At 35.0% G+C, this 17,658-nt stretch overlaps 1 protein-coding gene across 5 annotated transcripts in view; it reads right to left on the bottom strand.

The window, feature by feature from the left end:
* The window catches only part of ATM (Serine/Threonine-kinase ATM-like protein), a 533,430-nt gene extending 517,958 nt beyond the window's left edge, over positions 1 to 15,472 (bottom strand). For 4 of the 5 annotated variants that reach the window (XM_089417581.1, XM_089417585.1, XM_089417584.1 and 1 more), the window contains exons 1-3: positions 14,969 to 15,472; positions 14,554 to 14,700; positions 14,338 to 14,446 (exon numbers count right to left, since the gene is read on the bottom strand). In XM_089417581.1, the coding sequence (XP_089273707.1) occupies positions 14,338 to 14,446; positions 14,554 to 14,622 (178 nt within the window). In that variant the 5' untranslated portion in view covers positions 14,623 to 14,700; positions 14,969 to 15,472. The remainder of the gene's footprint in view (positions 1 to 14,337; positions 14,447 to 14,553; positions 14,701 to 14,968) is intronic. The other variant, XM_089417582.1, reaches the window with a different exon arrangement.
* Positions 15,473 to 17,658: the final 2,186 nt, after the last annotated feature.

Below are 17,658 nucleotides of genomic sequence, written 5' to 3'. Positions count from 1 at the left end.
GACTCCTTGATGCTCAATTTATTTCCAGCATTCATTGTCCATTGTTAATTTCAGTTTTAACTTTGGAGTCTTCACTCTAAACACTGATGACCTCAAATCAAATCATTGACTCATCACTCTACTATTTTTGAGTAATTTCAATTTACTGTTTCAGACTTCAGTATCCACTATCTTGCTTAGTACTTTTTAGATTCTAGGATGATTAATCTGAGTCAATGTATACAGTATTTCATTTATGAATCAATGTATTTTATTTCTGAATTTGAATCTGAATCATGTTTATGTCATTTATGAAATTGAATTTAGTATTACATTGCACAATGATAAGTTGGGCACAACTATTTTTATAAACCTCCTAGGCTAGGGACCTCAATGTCCCCTCAACCCCCATGAATTTCCCTAAATTTTGGGCATGTCTCCACCCATACCCATGTGCATTTCTCGCTCCCGTGGCCTGGAAACATGGTGGAATATTGCTTCAAATTTCAATTTATTATCTATAAAAATATGGGACCTTTAAAATACACTATACCTCAATACATTTTGTGTCCAAAAGATATGATAGAGACTCACCACCACATGATAGGCTGTTAGTAACAAGACCAGGCCTATTAACCAGCATACCAAGAACAGCCATCATAATCAAGGTCAAAGGACTAAGGGGTGTATCTCTTGGTAGGAGGAGCTTCTACCACAAAATCTAGCAGGGCCCTAAGGGGGAAAGCCTACAGGAAACTATTAGATTAACTGACAACAATGGGACAATGGCCGACTATCACCACAGCCAAAGTCCCCTGCTCTTTATGGACTTTCACCGATGGGAGAAGTGTTGGTATGATTGTGATCACCTATAATAGATATTTTATGTTTGAGGGTTCAAGGTGATGGAGCTAGAACTCATTCAAAGAGAGGCTCAATAAATGTACAAGGCTTCAAAGAAGCAAACTGCTCTCTAAGAAAAACCCTAAAAAAGAAGGCACAAAACCTAGGGTCTTGAGGTTTCTCGATGGTAATAGCCTAATAGGTATTCACAAGGTCAAGGCCCAAGAGAAGAAAGGGCTCCTTATGATTTATTTCAATGAATACTAAGCTCATACAACCCTCAAAGAAGTCCCCAAGGTGACAAAGAAAGACCTAGGTTTTCCCTGTTGGAGTAGCACCTAGGGCAAGAGATTTTATGGATGAAACTCGGACAGATGCCCACCAAAATTGGAGCATAGGTAGCCTAAATCCTAAGCTTGATGTTTGGACCCTCGGATTCCCGAAAAATCCTTGCAGATATCTCAATGTATATTTGGCTGATATCCAATGATCATGCTTCAGCTCAACTTGAAACTGACTGAGAACATTCACCGCAAAACATATGTTTGGTCGAGTATTCACCAAGTACATCAGTGAGCTAATCAATCGTTTATACTTCGCTGGATCCACAAGGCTTGATTTGGAACTTCTTAGCCTCTTCAAGTTTGTGACCATGGGAGTAGTCATACGTTTGCAATCCATAAATTTGAAGAGCTCTCTAACAGGTTTTCCCTGGAGAAGATTGAAGGGCTTTTGCCTAGGTCTAAGTTGACCAAAAATCTGTGTTATTTTTATGTGTGTTGCTGGTCTGTTTATGTCCATATTTATTTTCAGCATGTATTGACAGTCCCATGTGCTTTAATCTGAAAATTTCATTTCCAGAATTCTATATATTGAATGTATGTTTATGGGAAAGGGCATTTAACTGAATGGGAGTGATAAGGTGAAATTAAAACCAGGTTGCGATTGCAGAAAATTTTTAGTCATCAAATTTCAACATTTTGCAAAGCGCTGCCAGATATTTTGGCAGTGCTGAAAGCTGTTCTGTTTTGGCAAAGTGTTGCCATATATTTTGGTAGTGCTTCACAGATTTGGCAGTGATAAGGATATTGGCTATAATAGAGTTTACTGGAGATTATTTTTGCACAGTGAACATTATTTTGATGATCAGGTCAAAGATCTAAGGAAACTTATTATCTTGAGCATATGGATAAAATGAAAGCGGGATTTCAAGGGATGAAACAGGGGATTTCCAGATTTCATTGCAGATTTATCAATGAGTTGTTTTGATCCACTTTAGCAGCAGTTCTTTCAGCTACAACTCCATTTTTTGTTACAACAGTTGATCATGCATCATGATTCAAAGACAACACACCAATGTTATCTTGTAAATAAAGATTTTAGATATGTTTAAATATAGATATTTTGTAATTAAAGACTTCCCTAAAGTTATGGTTTCAGTTTTGTAAAGATCTATAAAATTGTTGATGAAGAGAAACCAAGGGTTGGTTCTTAAGAGAAAAGTGACTCTATTGTGTATATCTGATTTTAATATTAATGAAATTTCCAGGACAAAGTTTCTAGACTTGCAAATCTGAGATTCTTTACAGTGTTTACAGGTCAGTTTCTTGGTGTTGTTCTTTTCCTTTGTAAATTTCATGATTGTTGGTTCTTCATGTTTGAATGAAGTTTATAAAACAATAGAATTCATCTGCACTCAGATGCTCTGCTATTTTCAGTTTCAAATATTCGACCTTTTTTCTCTAAAGTTGCACAAAATTCACTTGTATGCCTTGTGTAATGGATTGTTTTCTCTTTCAACTTACCACCTGGATATTTTGAATATGAAATCTAAGTGAACATTGTATTTATGCCTTTGATCTGTTTGTCTTATCGCCATCTTGAAGCGAACAAAGTTCCTTCTACAGATTAATTACTCCAGAATACTTGGAATATCAAGATATCCATGAGGATACAAATATTATATTAAATACGTGAATAAGAATGAGAATGATGATTACAATGAGAACAAGAGGCTTGTTTATATACCACGCAAGTGTTTCTTCATGAAGAGTCATGTCTCATTTAGACATGCCTCTTCAACCTAATTACTAATTAACTAATAATTATTTATGATTATTATTGTTTACATTATTTTACATTATTTATATATATTTTATTTGTTACATTGCCTCCTTCCTCAAAAAGCTTTGTCCTCAAAGCTTGTTGATGAAAAAGGCTTGATCTCTTTTCGGCTTCGAATGACTTTCTCTCTCGGAACAATCATCTTCGTCGATACAAGTCGATATGATCTTCTAAGGGACAAACAAAATTGTTGCACTGCGAAGGGATCAGACCATCCTAGATTAATTTTCTGTGTAGTATTATGATCATTGGAATTTTGTAACGACTTGTTAGCATAAGACTGGAGTGAGATTACATCACTATTATCTGGAACATCAGTTTGTTGTTTCTGGTCTGAATGGTCCCGATATGTAACGTGGTTGATTTGTCTATTCTCATGATTCGGATGCCGATAGGGAACCTTTTTGGTTTGATTTTCCCTTATTGGGCATGTGGCAATTTTTATATTTTTTTCTGGCGAAGATGTTGTTGAGTTGGTTATGGAACATTCTCTTGGGAAGTTCATTGTTTGAACTGCAACATCCAAGCGCGTCTTTTCTTCAACTTGCTTGTCTTCTTCCTGAGTTGTGACATTCACTGAATCGGTATTTGTTGTTTTGTCATCAACTTGAATTCCTACATTTGATGCTTCTTTCTCGATAAGTTGTTGTACCTTGTTTTCTAATGACTTCTTATCCTTCTTAAGTTTCTTAATTTGCGACAGTAATTTTTCGCCATGGTTTTTAAATCGAGAAGCTTCTTCATTTTTGTCAACATTGATTTTGTCAATTTCTCTTTGCATATTTTGTAATACCTTTTTACCTTCTTGAGACATTACTTTTGAAATATCTGAGATAATATCTGAGATATCTTCTAGTGTTACTGAATTTGGTTTTAGTGTAAAATCTTGGAGCGTTATTTTCTTCTTCTTGTAAGAAAATGTTAAAAACTTCTTATTTGTATTTAGAATAAAGGAACCTAGAGTTTCTATCCAGGGTAAGCCCAAAACCATGTCACTATCGTCAAGAAATAAAGTTTTCACGATGAATTGCGAGGTAAAAGTGTAATCTCCAATACTTAGGTGTAGATTGCTTATGTCGTATTGTTTATCACATATGCCAGAACAATTTGTTTCAATTATATTTGATTCAGGAATCACCAATTGGTTAGCACATTTATGATTAACATAATTATTTTCTTCAGCAAGACTGATAGAGATTACGATATCTCTTCTTGTGAGTGATCCTTTGACTTTAAATAATGTATCAACTCTTTTACTAAAGGTTCTAGGAAACCTTTCATTACTAGTCTCCATTTTACTTCTTAAATATTAAATTTTTTTTTTTAATATAAAACAATGTTGATATTATATAATATAGTTTATATTAATATTATTTAAAATATATTAATATGTAACTATATATTAACATCAAATAGAATTTTATTAGTATGTTAATATCTAATTGAATCAATCACCCGATTTTTATTTTTTTTTAAAACAAATCAGACTTAGTTTTACGAAAGGGTGTGTCTTTGTGTTTACTGAAGGTGTGACTTTTGGATACCCGAGACCACTTGAAAATGGTGGGGGCGACTACGCAGTCAGCACCCGTGGAAAGTTTGGTCGGCCACAGATAGCAGAGAGGGCAGGGTTGTCGGCTTTATACCAAATGGAACGATGATGGATCAATGGACAAAAGCGTAGGTAGGGTTTAGCGGTGGCAAGGAAATTATAGTGGAACTAGTGGTAGAAGTGCGGTGAAATATATGGAGAGTCTGCGGAGTTATTCTGGTTGCAGTATTGATAATCTCCCTCAACTTGACCTGTCAGATTAATGATTGTCACGCTGTGTGGTTCAGTCATAAATGGAATATGATATTTTATATTTTTGGGCAACTCGTGTCACAGTAATAGTGAAGTTCAACGACGAGTCTCTTTCAAGGTGATGAAAATTCCAAGTTGCGGATTATGCTCAAATACGCTTTCTCTACGCGCTAGGTTGCTTCAAGACGACAGCACGAAGGATGGGTTTCCCTTGAAATCTTCCTCAAATGTTTAGAGACACGTGCACGCAAGCAGCTATTTTATTTTTTTTATTTTTTTAGTGATACTAGCTCTATGTCATCGGTTGAAGCCAAAGCAATTTAAATGCAGTGGACACGTTTGGATTTTCTTGAATTCGTGAAAATATAGCAGATATCCTCTCTAATTGGCGAAAACTAAAAAGCTTAAAAAATGACAATGGAACACACAGAGTATAATTTTTCTTACGGAAGAATTGGTTTTTTGACTCTTTTTTTGTATTTATAATTTTTCTCTCTTTTTTTTTAACATGGCCAAAGACCTAAAAAATGGAGAATCTCCATAAACTGATAGCGAAACACTTTAACAACAACAACGTTGACGAATTTGATGGTCAAGGAGCTGGATCAAAGAGCGTGACTCTGTGCAGCAGTGAAGCAGCCAGAGAATCGACTCCTCTGATACCACATGAAGCGAACAAAGTTCATTCTACAGATTAATTACTCCAGAATACTTGGAATATCAAGATATCCATGAGGATACAAATATTATATTAAATATGTGAATAAGAATGAGAATGATGATTACAATGAGAACAAGAGGCTTGCTTATATACCACGCAAGTGTCTCTTCATGAAGTGTCATGTCTCATTTAGACATGCCTCTTCAACCTAATTACTAATTAACTAATAATTATTTATGATTATTATTGTTTACATTATTTATATATATTTTATTTGTTACACATCTCTTGGAAACTCTTATTGAGATCAACCTTATGACTCCATGCTCAATGGTACATTTTCCCATTCTCCAACCAAATTTGTTGCCATTTACATTTGAGCTGGCCACATGAATGAGTTCTTGTTGTAGTGACCTTGAGTAACAGAGTCAAAGAGAGATCCCTCTCTAGATTGGAAGGGCCAACTTCCAATCTTAAAGACTAGTTTGAAGTTGCATTGGTAATTTTTTCCTACAACAAAGAAAATTACAGAGTGATAACAGGTTCAATAATTTTTCCAGTAACATATCCCATTACTTCTTGTTTAGTGAGTATCAAGTCAATTATTTTCTTCCATGCTAGATACTTCAAAGCCCCAACGAGCTTATTGCTTTCCTTGCAGAAAGAACCCATATGACTTGAAGATTCAGACATAGTGTAATAATATAACACTTGATAACCAAGAGTCTTCTTGATGATGTCTCCAACCTTCTTGATTCTTTCAAGACCTTGGGAGAGTTCTTGAAAGATGCTACCTAGGATTTCTCCACCAATAGCTTCCAAGACTGATGTCTTACAGATAGACTTCCTTTTTTTTGCAAGATCAATACCCTCCTTGCGAGATTGATGTGGTCTTGATCTTCTTCAATGTAAATACCCTAGATTAGATGGTCTTCTACCAACGAGTCTTTAACCAGATCCCTTCAAGAGACAATTTTCTTTGTAGTCTTTTTCTTTCAGGCTTTGAGAGCTTCATGTCTTTTGATCAACAATTCTTTCTAGTTTCCTTCCAGCTACTCTCCTTGTTCATCTTAGCTCTGATACCATGTTCAAAAATGGATAATGGTAGCTTATTATACTTATTTTCCTTTCCTTTAACCTTGATACTTACTTGTGAATCTTAGTTATTCTTTTTTAGGTATGCCTTCTTTGGACCCTACTTTGGAGAAGAGTTACTTAAAATATGCATTCCTTTGCTTCTCATAGAACCATCTAGCCATCCTTTCTTGAATGTGCCTGCTTCTTATACCTGTCGAAGATAGGTTTCTTTTCCCAAGAAGAGAAAGACTTTCATTATGCCCTTCATACTGCAACTTGACCATCTGCATTCCTTCATCCTTCATGAGTATTGTTTCCATACTAGATGGAATATATACCAGTCATAATGTTGCTTCCAAGAACCTTGCAAAATGATGGCTCTTAGAGGATCTTAATGATCCCTCTTTGCAAAATAACTACCTCTAATAGTATGTTAGAAAATGTTTGGATGAACAATAATATGCAATATGGTCCCAATCCTCTCATTCTTGAAAAGCTAGATGATTCCTACCAAAACAACTTAATCAAGTGGACTCTAATTCTTCTACTATCATTATGCTTCTACATATGATGCCATGCTTTACAAAAAAGAAGACTCTTCTAGAGAATGCAAAAATGCATGTTATTCTACTTTCTAATTAATAAAAGAAAGACAAATTGCATAAAGAACCTAGTAAGGATGAAGCTTCCTTAAATAGTAGAGATCCTTGGGATCTTTTCCTTTCAGATTCTTCTCAGGTTCTCCCTTTTCTTCAGCTATGTGAGCTTCATTTCTTTCCTTTTTTTGTTTTTCACCTTGTTTGGAGTCTTGGGAAATCCCTCTTAAAGTGTCCATACTTATTGCATCCGTAGCATTGAATCTTGGACATATTTGGCTTTTTATTGGACTTTCCAAACTTCCTTTTCTTCAATTTCTTGGTCCTTGCAATAAAGGCTTGAGACCTTTCATTTGATTCGGTGTCATCCTTTGCCTTGATCCTAGATTCTTCCAAGATACATTGAGCCCATAACTCATCAAAAGGTGTAGTATCCTTCTTTGAGTAGATACTAGTTGCAAAACTGCTCCAATCAGGTGGCAAAGCATTTAATACACAAATGGTCATTCCGAAGTCGGAAACAGTTTCCCCAAGCCCTTGCAATTGATCCCTTATTTGTGAGATCTTCATGAGATAAGTAGCCATGTCTTCATCCTTTGACTTCCTTATTCTATATAGTTGATTTCTCAAAGATATCTTCTAGCCCGATGTACTTATAGAGTACAACTTCACCAACTTATCATACATAGCCTTGGACGTCTTCAAATTAGAAACAAAGGGAACAAGATGATCCTTAATGGATTCAATAATGATTCTTTGTGCCCTCACTTCTCCCTTCTTGTATTTTGTTAATTCTTGAGTCTTCTCTTTGTCTGGTACATCTACTTCACCAAGGACATATTCCATGACTTCGTTTTTTGTTAGTGCCAAGTCAATCCTCTTCTTCCACACTAGGAAGTTTGTTGATACAATGAGCTTGTTGCTTTCCTTGCAAAATGTAACCATATGATCTATAGATTGAGACATAGAAGACAATATACTTACCTGTCAACCAAGAGTTCCCCTTCTTGATGATGTCTCGAACTATCTTGATGTTTTCAACACCTTCAAGGAGACTTCAAAAATGCCCTAGAATGATGACTTCTAGGATGCTTTTAACAATGGTATCTTCGAATTGCTTCAATGAGATGATGATCCCAATATTTATTATTCTTCGATGCTTCCTCTTCTTCAAGATGATGAAGTGCACTAGAGAGCCTTCAACAAGAGCTTATCCTTCTTGAGATGATGAACTCCTTGATGTAGTAATCTTCCTTCTAGATCAATAGGTCTTCTTCTTCTTTCTTTGTGTCCTTTTTACAAATGATTTTCCTTGACAAGAAACCCTTCAAGATGATCTTCCAGTTGCCTTCCCCTTGTTCACCTTAGCTTTGATACCATGTTGGAAAATGCAGTAGGGCAGCTATTAATTCAAATCCTCCTTAACCTTAATAATTGCTTGTGAACTTTAATTATCTTCTTATGTTTCTTTATTATATCTTTTCATCAATGATCAAACAATTATCAAAAGCAAAAACAATAACGACAATTGACACAAGAAGTAGGCTCCAAACCAAGGCAAAACCCCACCAAGGGGCAACCTAAAAAGAATCTCTTCTCTTCTTATCGAATCTGCTTCAAATGAGAAAACCAGGACCCAAAACCCTAGACCAAGTCCTCCTCCAAGCACCAAGTCATCCCTCCAAGAAGTCCTTCCAATTAGGTCAAAGATCAACCAAGACAACAAGAATCAATCTTGCTTCAACCAGCTCACAGCTTCAACTTCAGCCCCTAGCTTCGACCTGCAATTTTCGGCCCTGTAGTAGCTGCAAAAACCCTAGTTCCTTCGCATGTGTGAGAGAATAAGGCCCAAAAACAGACTTTCTTCCTTCTTGATTTCTCCTTGCTTCCTTGACCTTTGCTCTTGCTTCCTCCTTTTTCCCAACTTCAGATCGAACTTCTTCTTGAGAGATTGAATTGGTGACTAAATGAGGTCAAATCTGCTTCTATTTATAGGCTTTCCATGAGGTCGAATACCCTTTTTTAGGCTGACTTCTTGCTGGCAGGGCCGACTGGTGCTAGGATTCTTATAGCACTTCTAGACTCATAATTAATATTTTTTTCATACGACAACTTGCCCAATAGGGTCTTATACAAATGATAAGGACTCTTTTGACTCAAGAAAAATATTATTTTAGTATGACAAACCCTAGAAGCATGAAGAACATGCTTGACCTAGATGATCATCAAAGTGAAGCATAAAACTCATGCTTAAAAAATAATTTCTTTCTTTCTTATTTTTCTTGCAACATAAATATACATATTGACATGAGTACAATGACAATTATGAAGACCGAAACTAGTTACATTTTCCAACAGGGATGAGGCTATGGTATGTACATGTATTTCGTCTTTATGTATATATATGAAGTTTTCAAATTGTCCAAAATTGTCTTATTAAATAAATGATTTTCAGCTATCATTATCCTCAGAATTTGGTAACTCCAGCAATTGTATGTCTTGCTAATTTGACATAAGTTAAGGCTGAAATTGTTAAGGGTTTTAACATTAATATTGATGGAGAAAGGGAAGATTTACTACTGTAATCATGGCTGTCATAAATTGATTTTCAGATCTGGTTTATGCATGATAAAGTTGCCAGAGGGTTGAAACTTGTTGGTACGCATTTGGTACCTTTTTCTCCTAGATTGCCTTGTTGATTGGGGTTGTTAAGAAGAGGAAAATTGTCCAACGTTACTGTTGTTTTATCATATCTTATAACAGCCCTAAGGCTGAAAATTCATGGGGTTAATATCCAAAAAGCATCTAGGAGAGATATAAATTACTTAAGATCTGTTAAAGCTTGACCCTTGAAAATTTCTACATTTTCATCCAAACCTTCAATTACATGTAGTGAAGATCTTATATCTAAAAGACATTTTGCCGTATTCATCCTTACATGCTATATCCAAAAACATCCTTCACATATTTGTTGTGTAATGGTTTGAATTAGCATTGATATGTGTGTGTGAAAAAATTAAAATTTGAATATTTTATGTGTTTTTTAGTGAAAGATTTTGCAATCGAGTTTTCTGGCCAATTCTAGTCCGCTTCATAATTTTGGGAATTCCAAATCCAATTCAGATAACTTTTTGCAAAAGAACAAGGTGCAATGCAAATCATGGACCAATTGGAGTGACTGTCCTGTGTAACCAATTAAGGATTGATGATCCACCACTTGTTTAGGGACATCTCTCATGCGCCCAATTTTAGTGCAGGCCAATCTCATGACTATTTTTATGGAATGTTCAGACTTTGGAAGACCCCTCACGTATAGGTTCACAGTTCATCACTTTGCCATTTATAGCATTCACGTACACAATTGGAGGTAGCTTATCGCATTCGCACCTAATGCTTAAACTTACTCTTTGTTCTTTTGAAAAAATGAATCTAAACTTGTGTTTCAACCATCTCTTAAATATGGTTTTAGACTACAATTCAATAAGATTAGCCAATCATTTGGAAAAGCATTGATTTTAAAATTTTACATCTCTACCTCAATACCCCAATCATAGCATTAGAATCCTTCAACATCTAGGCCATCCTCCTCAAAGGCCTTCTTATGCTAGGACTTGTGTTGTTATTAAGTGAGGGGACAAGAAACCTACCCATAGGCACCCTTCTAACCAATCCCTATCACGAAAATTAAATGTTGAATCAAGGAGGATCTTTCCTTCTCAAAATTGCCAACTTTACCCTTTCACCAACTCACCAATCAAACTGGAAAAACACTACGGAACTACCACTGCATAGGCAGTGATTTCCTACATGCCCTTTTCCACCCCCCAAATTCATCTGCTCCCTATAGGATTCTCTCCAACCCAGTATGGTAGAGATGTTGTAATGCCCTATAAACATTGACTCGGTCAAAATAAAATAAAAATAAAAATAACCCTATGTTCAAATAAAAATAATATCAAACTAGAACAATAAAAATAAAAATTATATGTTATTATTTTTATTTTTATTAATTTTTGTTGGGTAGTTAAGGTAAACTTAACTTGGTCAAGTAACCAGTGGTTTTTGAGCTCCAAGTTTATGAGAACCCATGACATTCATGTGGAATATAGCCTATTTAAAGGGGGAAATTAAACCAGCGTAGATCCATCCTAACTCCGGATCTACCAAGCTTTGAAAGAAATCAAATCTCTTATTACTCTAAAAGAGGTTTGCATCTCAAGAGATTTGATCCCTCAAAGCGTTTGGTGGATCCGGAATTAAGATGGATCTAGGCTGGTGAATAAGGAAAGGAAACCTTGAACCATTCCATCAAAAAGGGAAGCCAATTTCTCTATGTTCAAAATTTGTTACAACTACAATCAATCTGAATGACAGAAAGCAATGCATCCCAAAATCGCAACAACTATAGTAAAACTTGCATTTTCTCACCCTAGGTCCCCTTGTGACAAGTAAAAACCAACTGTGCATGAGTTAATCCCTAACGACACTCAAGGAAAGTATATCCCACATGGCACATAGTGAAGAGACAGTTGTTCCTTACGCGTAGTAGGAAAAGCAATGGCTTTCTTTTCCTGTAAATTTATAATAGAGGAAAATTATTACCCTTCTACATTCTAACTAAAACATATTGTATATTGTATGTTGTGCTTATGTTTTTCTTCTCAACCAACGCATCAACTATTCTTGAGAACATACAAGCATCCATTTCATTAGTTATCGTTCCATAAATCAAGGGTGAGCTAATCACTATCACTTCTACCACCTTAACATGAAATAGCAAACGATAACTATGAATTATCAATTGCCATCTCTACCAACTAGTCCTATAGATATATGATATATCTATAATGAGTTAAGCAGAACAATTGTTATTAATAGAGAAGTGCAAAAACCTTTTGCAAAAGATAGACAAGTGTTAGAGAAGTTCAACACCTACAAAAAGCAAAGTTTGACAAGCGTTGGAGAACCTTCTAATTGAATTTTAGTTGTTATAACTTATAAAGCCTCGATTTTTGAATTTTTATGGATAACATCTAAAAGGATCATGGTTGAGTGAGATTAACAAAGACTTACAATCTTTCAAGAAAGAGAGGCAGAGCACTAGAGAAAAGAGCTCTTTTTGGGATTTTTTGCAAATTTTACCTGAACATTTTTCTTCATTCCAAAAATTGTTTTCTAACGTTTCCCCCATTTCCTATGGTTTCCTAAAATGTCTCCTCCAAGTTTCCAACACTTTTTGGACCCTTGTCATACCCTTTTCCTATTGTTTCCATTCTTTATTTCTGGTACTTCAAGACATAAAGCTATTTAACTATGCAGACCACCATATCAAATGTTTATTGTATGCATTAATTGTGCATGAATTCCTACCATTGTCTACAAATATGACAAATTCCTTGGATTCTATTTACAATATTTTATAGTAAATCAAAGAAGGTCACTGGTTTTGGGAAAAAGATTTTAAGCCACTAGAGTCGAATCATTCAAAACTCTAACACATGGTGGAAAATTTATTGCAAAGTTAAAGAAGATAATTCAATAAAGAAGAAAGATAGTGCACCACCAGAGAAACAAATAAGCATTTCAAACATTGCAGAAAAGATGGAGTTGGTTAAATATGCAATGCTCTAATCATGGGCAGGTTAGCAACTTAGCATAAAGCATCCAAGTAATGAAAAATAGTATAGAGGTATTCCAAACAAGAAGCACCATAGAAGGAAAAGCAATGCCACAATAAAATAATAATGTAAATATCATGAATAAATCGCATCCACTTCAAGTTCACATTCAAAAGACGGCATCATGTTTTGTCCATTACTCCTTACATCATTATCAATAGAGAAATGTTATCAGAACCAGTTGAACCAAACTGGATCGAGGGTTTTCAGGTCAAAACAAGTTCAAACTGGTTTTGACCAATTCTATCCCCAACTGGCTGGAACCTATCCAAAACCAAACAGTTATAACCAATTCCACACTCTCACAACCCACCCACAAGAAAACTAAAAAAACAAAAACCCTGAACCTAACCTGAACTATATAATGATGCCCCCCTCTATTTGCCTCACATGCTTCTCATCCTGCATGTGTGAGCTTGTGAAAACTCTGACATTTTCAGCGATAAATATTGATTGACATTATTCTTGAGTTGATTATGAGTGATTCTTAGGCTATTTCGGACTGCTTCCCAAACATAACCATGTCAAGAATAGATGATCTAGATTGGGATGATTTGATTGTATAGGGTAGTAAGATTATTTTTTAACTCTAAAGACCATTTATAGCCTCAATGATTATGTTTTTTATTTCAAATATGTATTGCAAGCAGTGCTATTTTGTTATATTCACACTTACATGCTATATACATAAGAAAACTTCACAGATTTTGTGTCTAATGGTTTGGATTTACATTGATGTGTGTGTCTTTATTTGTCAAGACTTTAATATTCCATATTTGTTTTGGTTGACAGGTTTTATTTTTGGTTCCGGTTCTGATAACATTGCAATAGAGTGCCAACGTGCATAGCTAGATTGTAGCGGTGAAGTTTTCATGTTTACAAACAATGGTCAAAAGTTCACAACCAATCAAGATATTGTGTGCAAGTGAATGTGATAGGACTCATAATTGTGGGCAGTTACAATTGTGTAGAAACAAGTTACTTAACATCAGCAGAGGGTTCACTTTGTTCGACATTCAACAGCACAGACATGTAATGCTTGCATTCAAAATGCAGCCTTAGTTTGACTCTGAATTTTACTACTGCATCAAGTCATCAAATAATTAGATCGTTACAAATATGTAGTACAATTGAGCAAAACATGGCACAAGAAAGTAATCGTCGCCTAGATGCCCAAGTTATGGATCCTACAATACTCCACACTCAAAAAATCCCATTACATTATACTGCAAAAGGCTATTCAATATTACCATGTGATAATTATGTGAAAGAATACAAGTCACTAGAGCAATTGTTTGATTCAGCTCCATAAAGATGTGTTGTCAAAAATATTTAAAGCATATTATACTCAAACAGACGCAATCATGGCCATATTTTTAAGTGAATTGATGGCTTGCCAAACCCATTGGATTTTTCCATAAACATCCTATAGTGTTAAATGCAACTCGATGAAGCAATGACATTATCTTGTGGCAGCTAGGCTTATAACTCTTTACTGTTTGTATCAACAGAAAATGCAAGCATTTCTAAAATTAAAAAATAAACTAAATATTCATAATTAATGCTAAAACTTACAGCGTGGTCTCTCGTGCGGCCGAAGCTTCACAGTCTGCCGATCAAGCAATGTGCAGAAGCTTTTGCAGCTCCCTCCCTCTAAATAGCTGTTTAACAACTTAATTCCCTCCTATATTACAAAAATAAACTTGCATTTCAGTTCCGTTCCAGCCTTCAATTTCATTGAAATGAACTTTAATAAGTACAATGTTAAATACTTCTAAGGTGAATATTTACCTCTCGAATTTTAGCCTTGTCTGAAGTAATTTTGGTGATTATGTCTTCTATGTCTCTGATGGTGGCCATCACTTCGAGAGGATTTCGCTTCAGTCGCCTCGCCCTGCTCCAAGGTTATCATTCATGGCTTTGTTCAACTCAAACCCTCTGTGTTTCATGAATGAATAAAAACAAAAATATGCGTTTTCCCAACAGATTGATTAGTTAAAAATTGCAATACAACCTTGTCTTGCATTATCAGTAAACTTAATTGTTTCTTTTGACAGGCAAATTGAAATGGGTAGCGTTAAACGCGGATTTTATGATTCAATACATAATTTATGGAAAATGCGATAAGTTAACATTGCAGTGCAAAACTATTTTGCATTTACTGAAAATGTAATATTGCCCTAAAGGATAGAATGAGTGAACTTACTTAGCAGGCTACTTGGAGATTTTCAGAGGGCAATGGCGTCATGTCGTTCTCCTTCGGCCACAGATTCTGGTGGTTCGTAAGGGAACTAAGAAACCATCTGCGAGGTTTAGGGTTTATATGGAAGAATAAGTTTTAGAATTCCAGTGTTGTTTGCACTTGGAACATTCCGGATTATTTTCATATGGTTCTTTCTTATTTCTTTATTTATATGCAACTGTAACTATGGGTCGTTGTCTCTTAATTGTTTATTTATATCCCACTGTAAGCATGGGTTCACCTCTACTGGTTTGAATGTTACAAGTAATAGTAGAAGCAGATGCTCAAATTGTTGCAACCTTAGATATCAAATGAAGGGATGGAATCAGAAATAACTTTCTTTAACTTTCTTCCAAAGAGACTTATGTCCTTTTGAATCCAAAATTTCTGGCTATATTTTTTTGGGTTAAAGGGGATTCCAGGGATATCCGAGGTGCCGGAATGAAATGAGAATTGAAGCGGGGCCAGTTACAGGAGCTTTCTAATAACAACCCTTTTATATGACATATTAGCATTTTTATCAATGTATTTATAATTTATCTTTAAGAAGTTTATTTGTGACAATAAAAACTCATTAGTTTGCCTATGTTGGGTTCAAAAATAAGGTATATATTTTATTTCAATGTTTATTTAATTCATCGTTGTTATCATGCCAATAGTGTATCTTTACCATTTACATAGTTACAAAAGAGACACAAATTTTGAAATTTAATTTAGTATTAATGTTTTTAAATATTTAAATATAATGAATGAATTAAAGGAAAATGTATTTTAAAAAAAGATATTGTTTAAAATTATTTTTAAAAGATAGAAGTTAATATGTATAGATATGGTTTAAGGAGTTAAAGGAAGGAACAATGATTGAATAGTATGTATGGCAATTAGGAGTTCTTAATAGCATTTTTGTAGAGGAGTGGGGATGCAAGTCAATACTAGCAAGACCAAAATAATGATTTTCTCTAATAAAAAGGAGTGTCAACATACATTCTTCTTTGAAGGCAACATTTTTGAAGAAGTAAATGAGTACAAGTACCTCGGGATTGATTTCAACAACAAACTTAATTGGGAGGACCACAGAAAGAAGAGAATTTTAGGTGGGTGGAAAGCATTATATGCTCTTCAAAACAAATATAAAGAGGCAAAGTTATGAGATTGGAAAACAAATAAAGCAATTTTTTGGACTCCTAATTTATTTAGTGATGTTATATGGGTGTGAATTGTGGGCTAGCAGCACCCCCGTCTCAAAATGGAAACAAATTGAGAAAATCCAAAAACGCTTGATCGTGAGCAAGTTCAACATAAAAAGTTTGGTACCTTATGGGATAATGTTGAGGGAAACAGAAGCAACTCCCATCGATGCAATTGCTATGGTGCGGCTCATAAGATATCAAAGAATTGAGCAAATGGGAGTAGGTAGATGGCTTAATGTCATCTTCAATGAAGGCATGAGTGAAAGAAAGAAAACATGGATGAAACAAAACTACACATGGATGCAAAAATGGAATATCTACCTCAATGTCTATCCCACAGATAGCAAGGAGTTAAAGAATTTTGCTATGGAAAAGTTTCATAAACGAGTACGGGGAAAAGAGTTGGGTAGAAAGAAGAAGCACTACATTGAGGAATTCAACCCTACGTGTGATCTACAACAAAAAGAGTTCATTGGAGCTAGCATTTCGTTGAGGGAAAAATTTCTTATTGCTCAATTAAGAACCAACTCGCATCAACTTCAGTGTGAAACAGGATGGTGGAAAAGGCCTAAAGAAGCTTGGGAAGAACGAGTGTGTACATTTTGCATGTCTGGGGTAGTGGAATCAGAAAAACATTTCATTTTGGAATGTGATGCATTCAAAGACATCAGAGAAAGTTATGGGAATATGTTAGCATTGATTTCTTGGCATTGTCTTTTTAGTGAGGGGATTGTTGGAAGGTTAGGCCAGCTCATCATCAATTTGAATAAGAAAATGATTGAATTGCAAAAGGTGAAAAGCAGGGAACTAATGGCCTCATATACTATTTTTATTCTCGTGGACTTTAAATTATCATTTCATATAACAATTTAGTCGAAACATGTGCATTTCTAGAAGGTATAATCTTAACAATCTCTTAATATTACAAACATCTCCTCATTTTAGGTGACTGGTATATCATCTTAAGACACATCAAAATAAGATCAAGGATAAATATTTCAAATTGGAAGCTATCCTTAGAAGAATAAAAAAATTGGTAGGGAGAAAGAGTTGTTTGATTGGGTAATTCCACGTTTGGTGACAAAACAACAAGTTGGCGAATTCTCAAACCAACTTGGTTACTCACTTATGACAAAAAGGTTTATTATTAATCAATGGGTAATTTGTCACTCGTCCAATTCCCTAAGTCCCAAACTCCAACAAGGTGTCTCGTCGGCACAAATCAAAGCAAGCATAATGTCAAATATAATCTCATATGAGGTTGAAAGACCTGGTGGCCCATATACACTTATTACAATCATGGTTTTTTACTCTGCCACCTAGGAATATAATGCCCTCAATCTCATCGCACATTGTAATAGTGCCATTTATCATTTGGGCATGATGAATATGGCAAAGGATAATTCAAGGTTGTTTCTCTTAAATGTTCGCTTAAGGAAGCATAGTAGCTCTATTTTCACTAAG

Source organism: Pinus tabuliformis, chromosome 3_2 (genome assembly GCF_031772625.1).
Source record: "Pinus tabuliformis cultivar Carrire ecotype Pingquan chromosome 3_2, CPIR1, whole genome shotgun sequence".
NCBI classification, from domain to species: Eukaryota; Viridiplantae; Streptophyta; class Pinopsida; order Pinales; family Pinaceae; genus Pinus; species Pinus tabuliformis.
The sequence above is the reverse complement of the archived record's forward strand: the minus strand, read 5'-3'. Positions and strand labels throughout refer to the sequence as shown.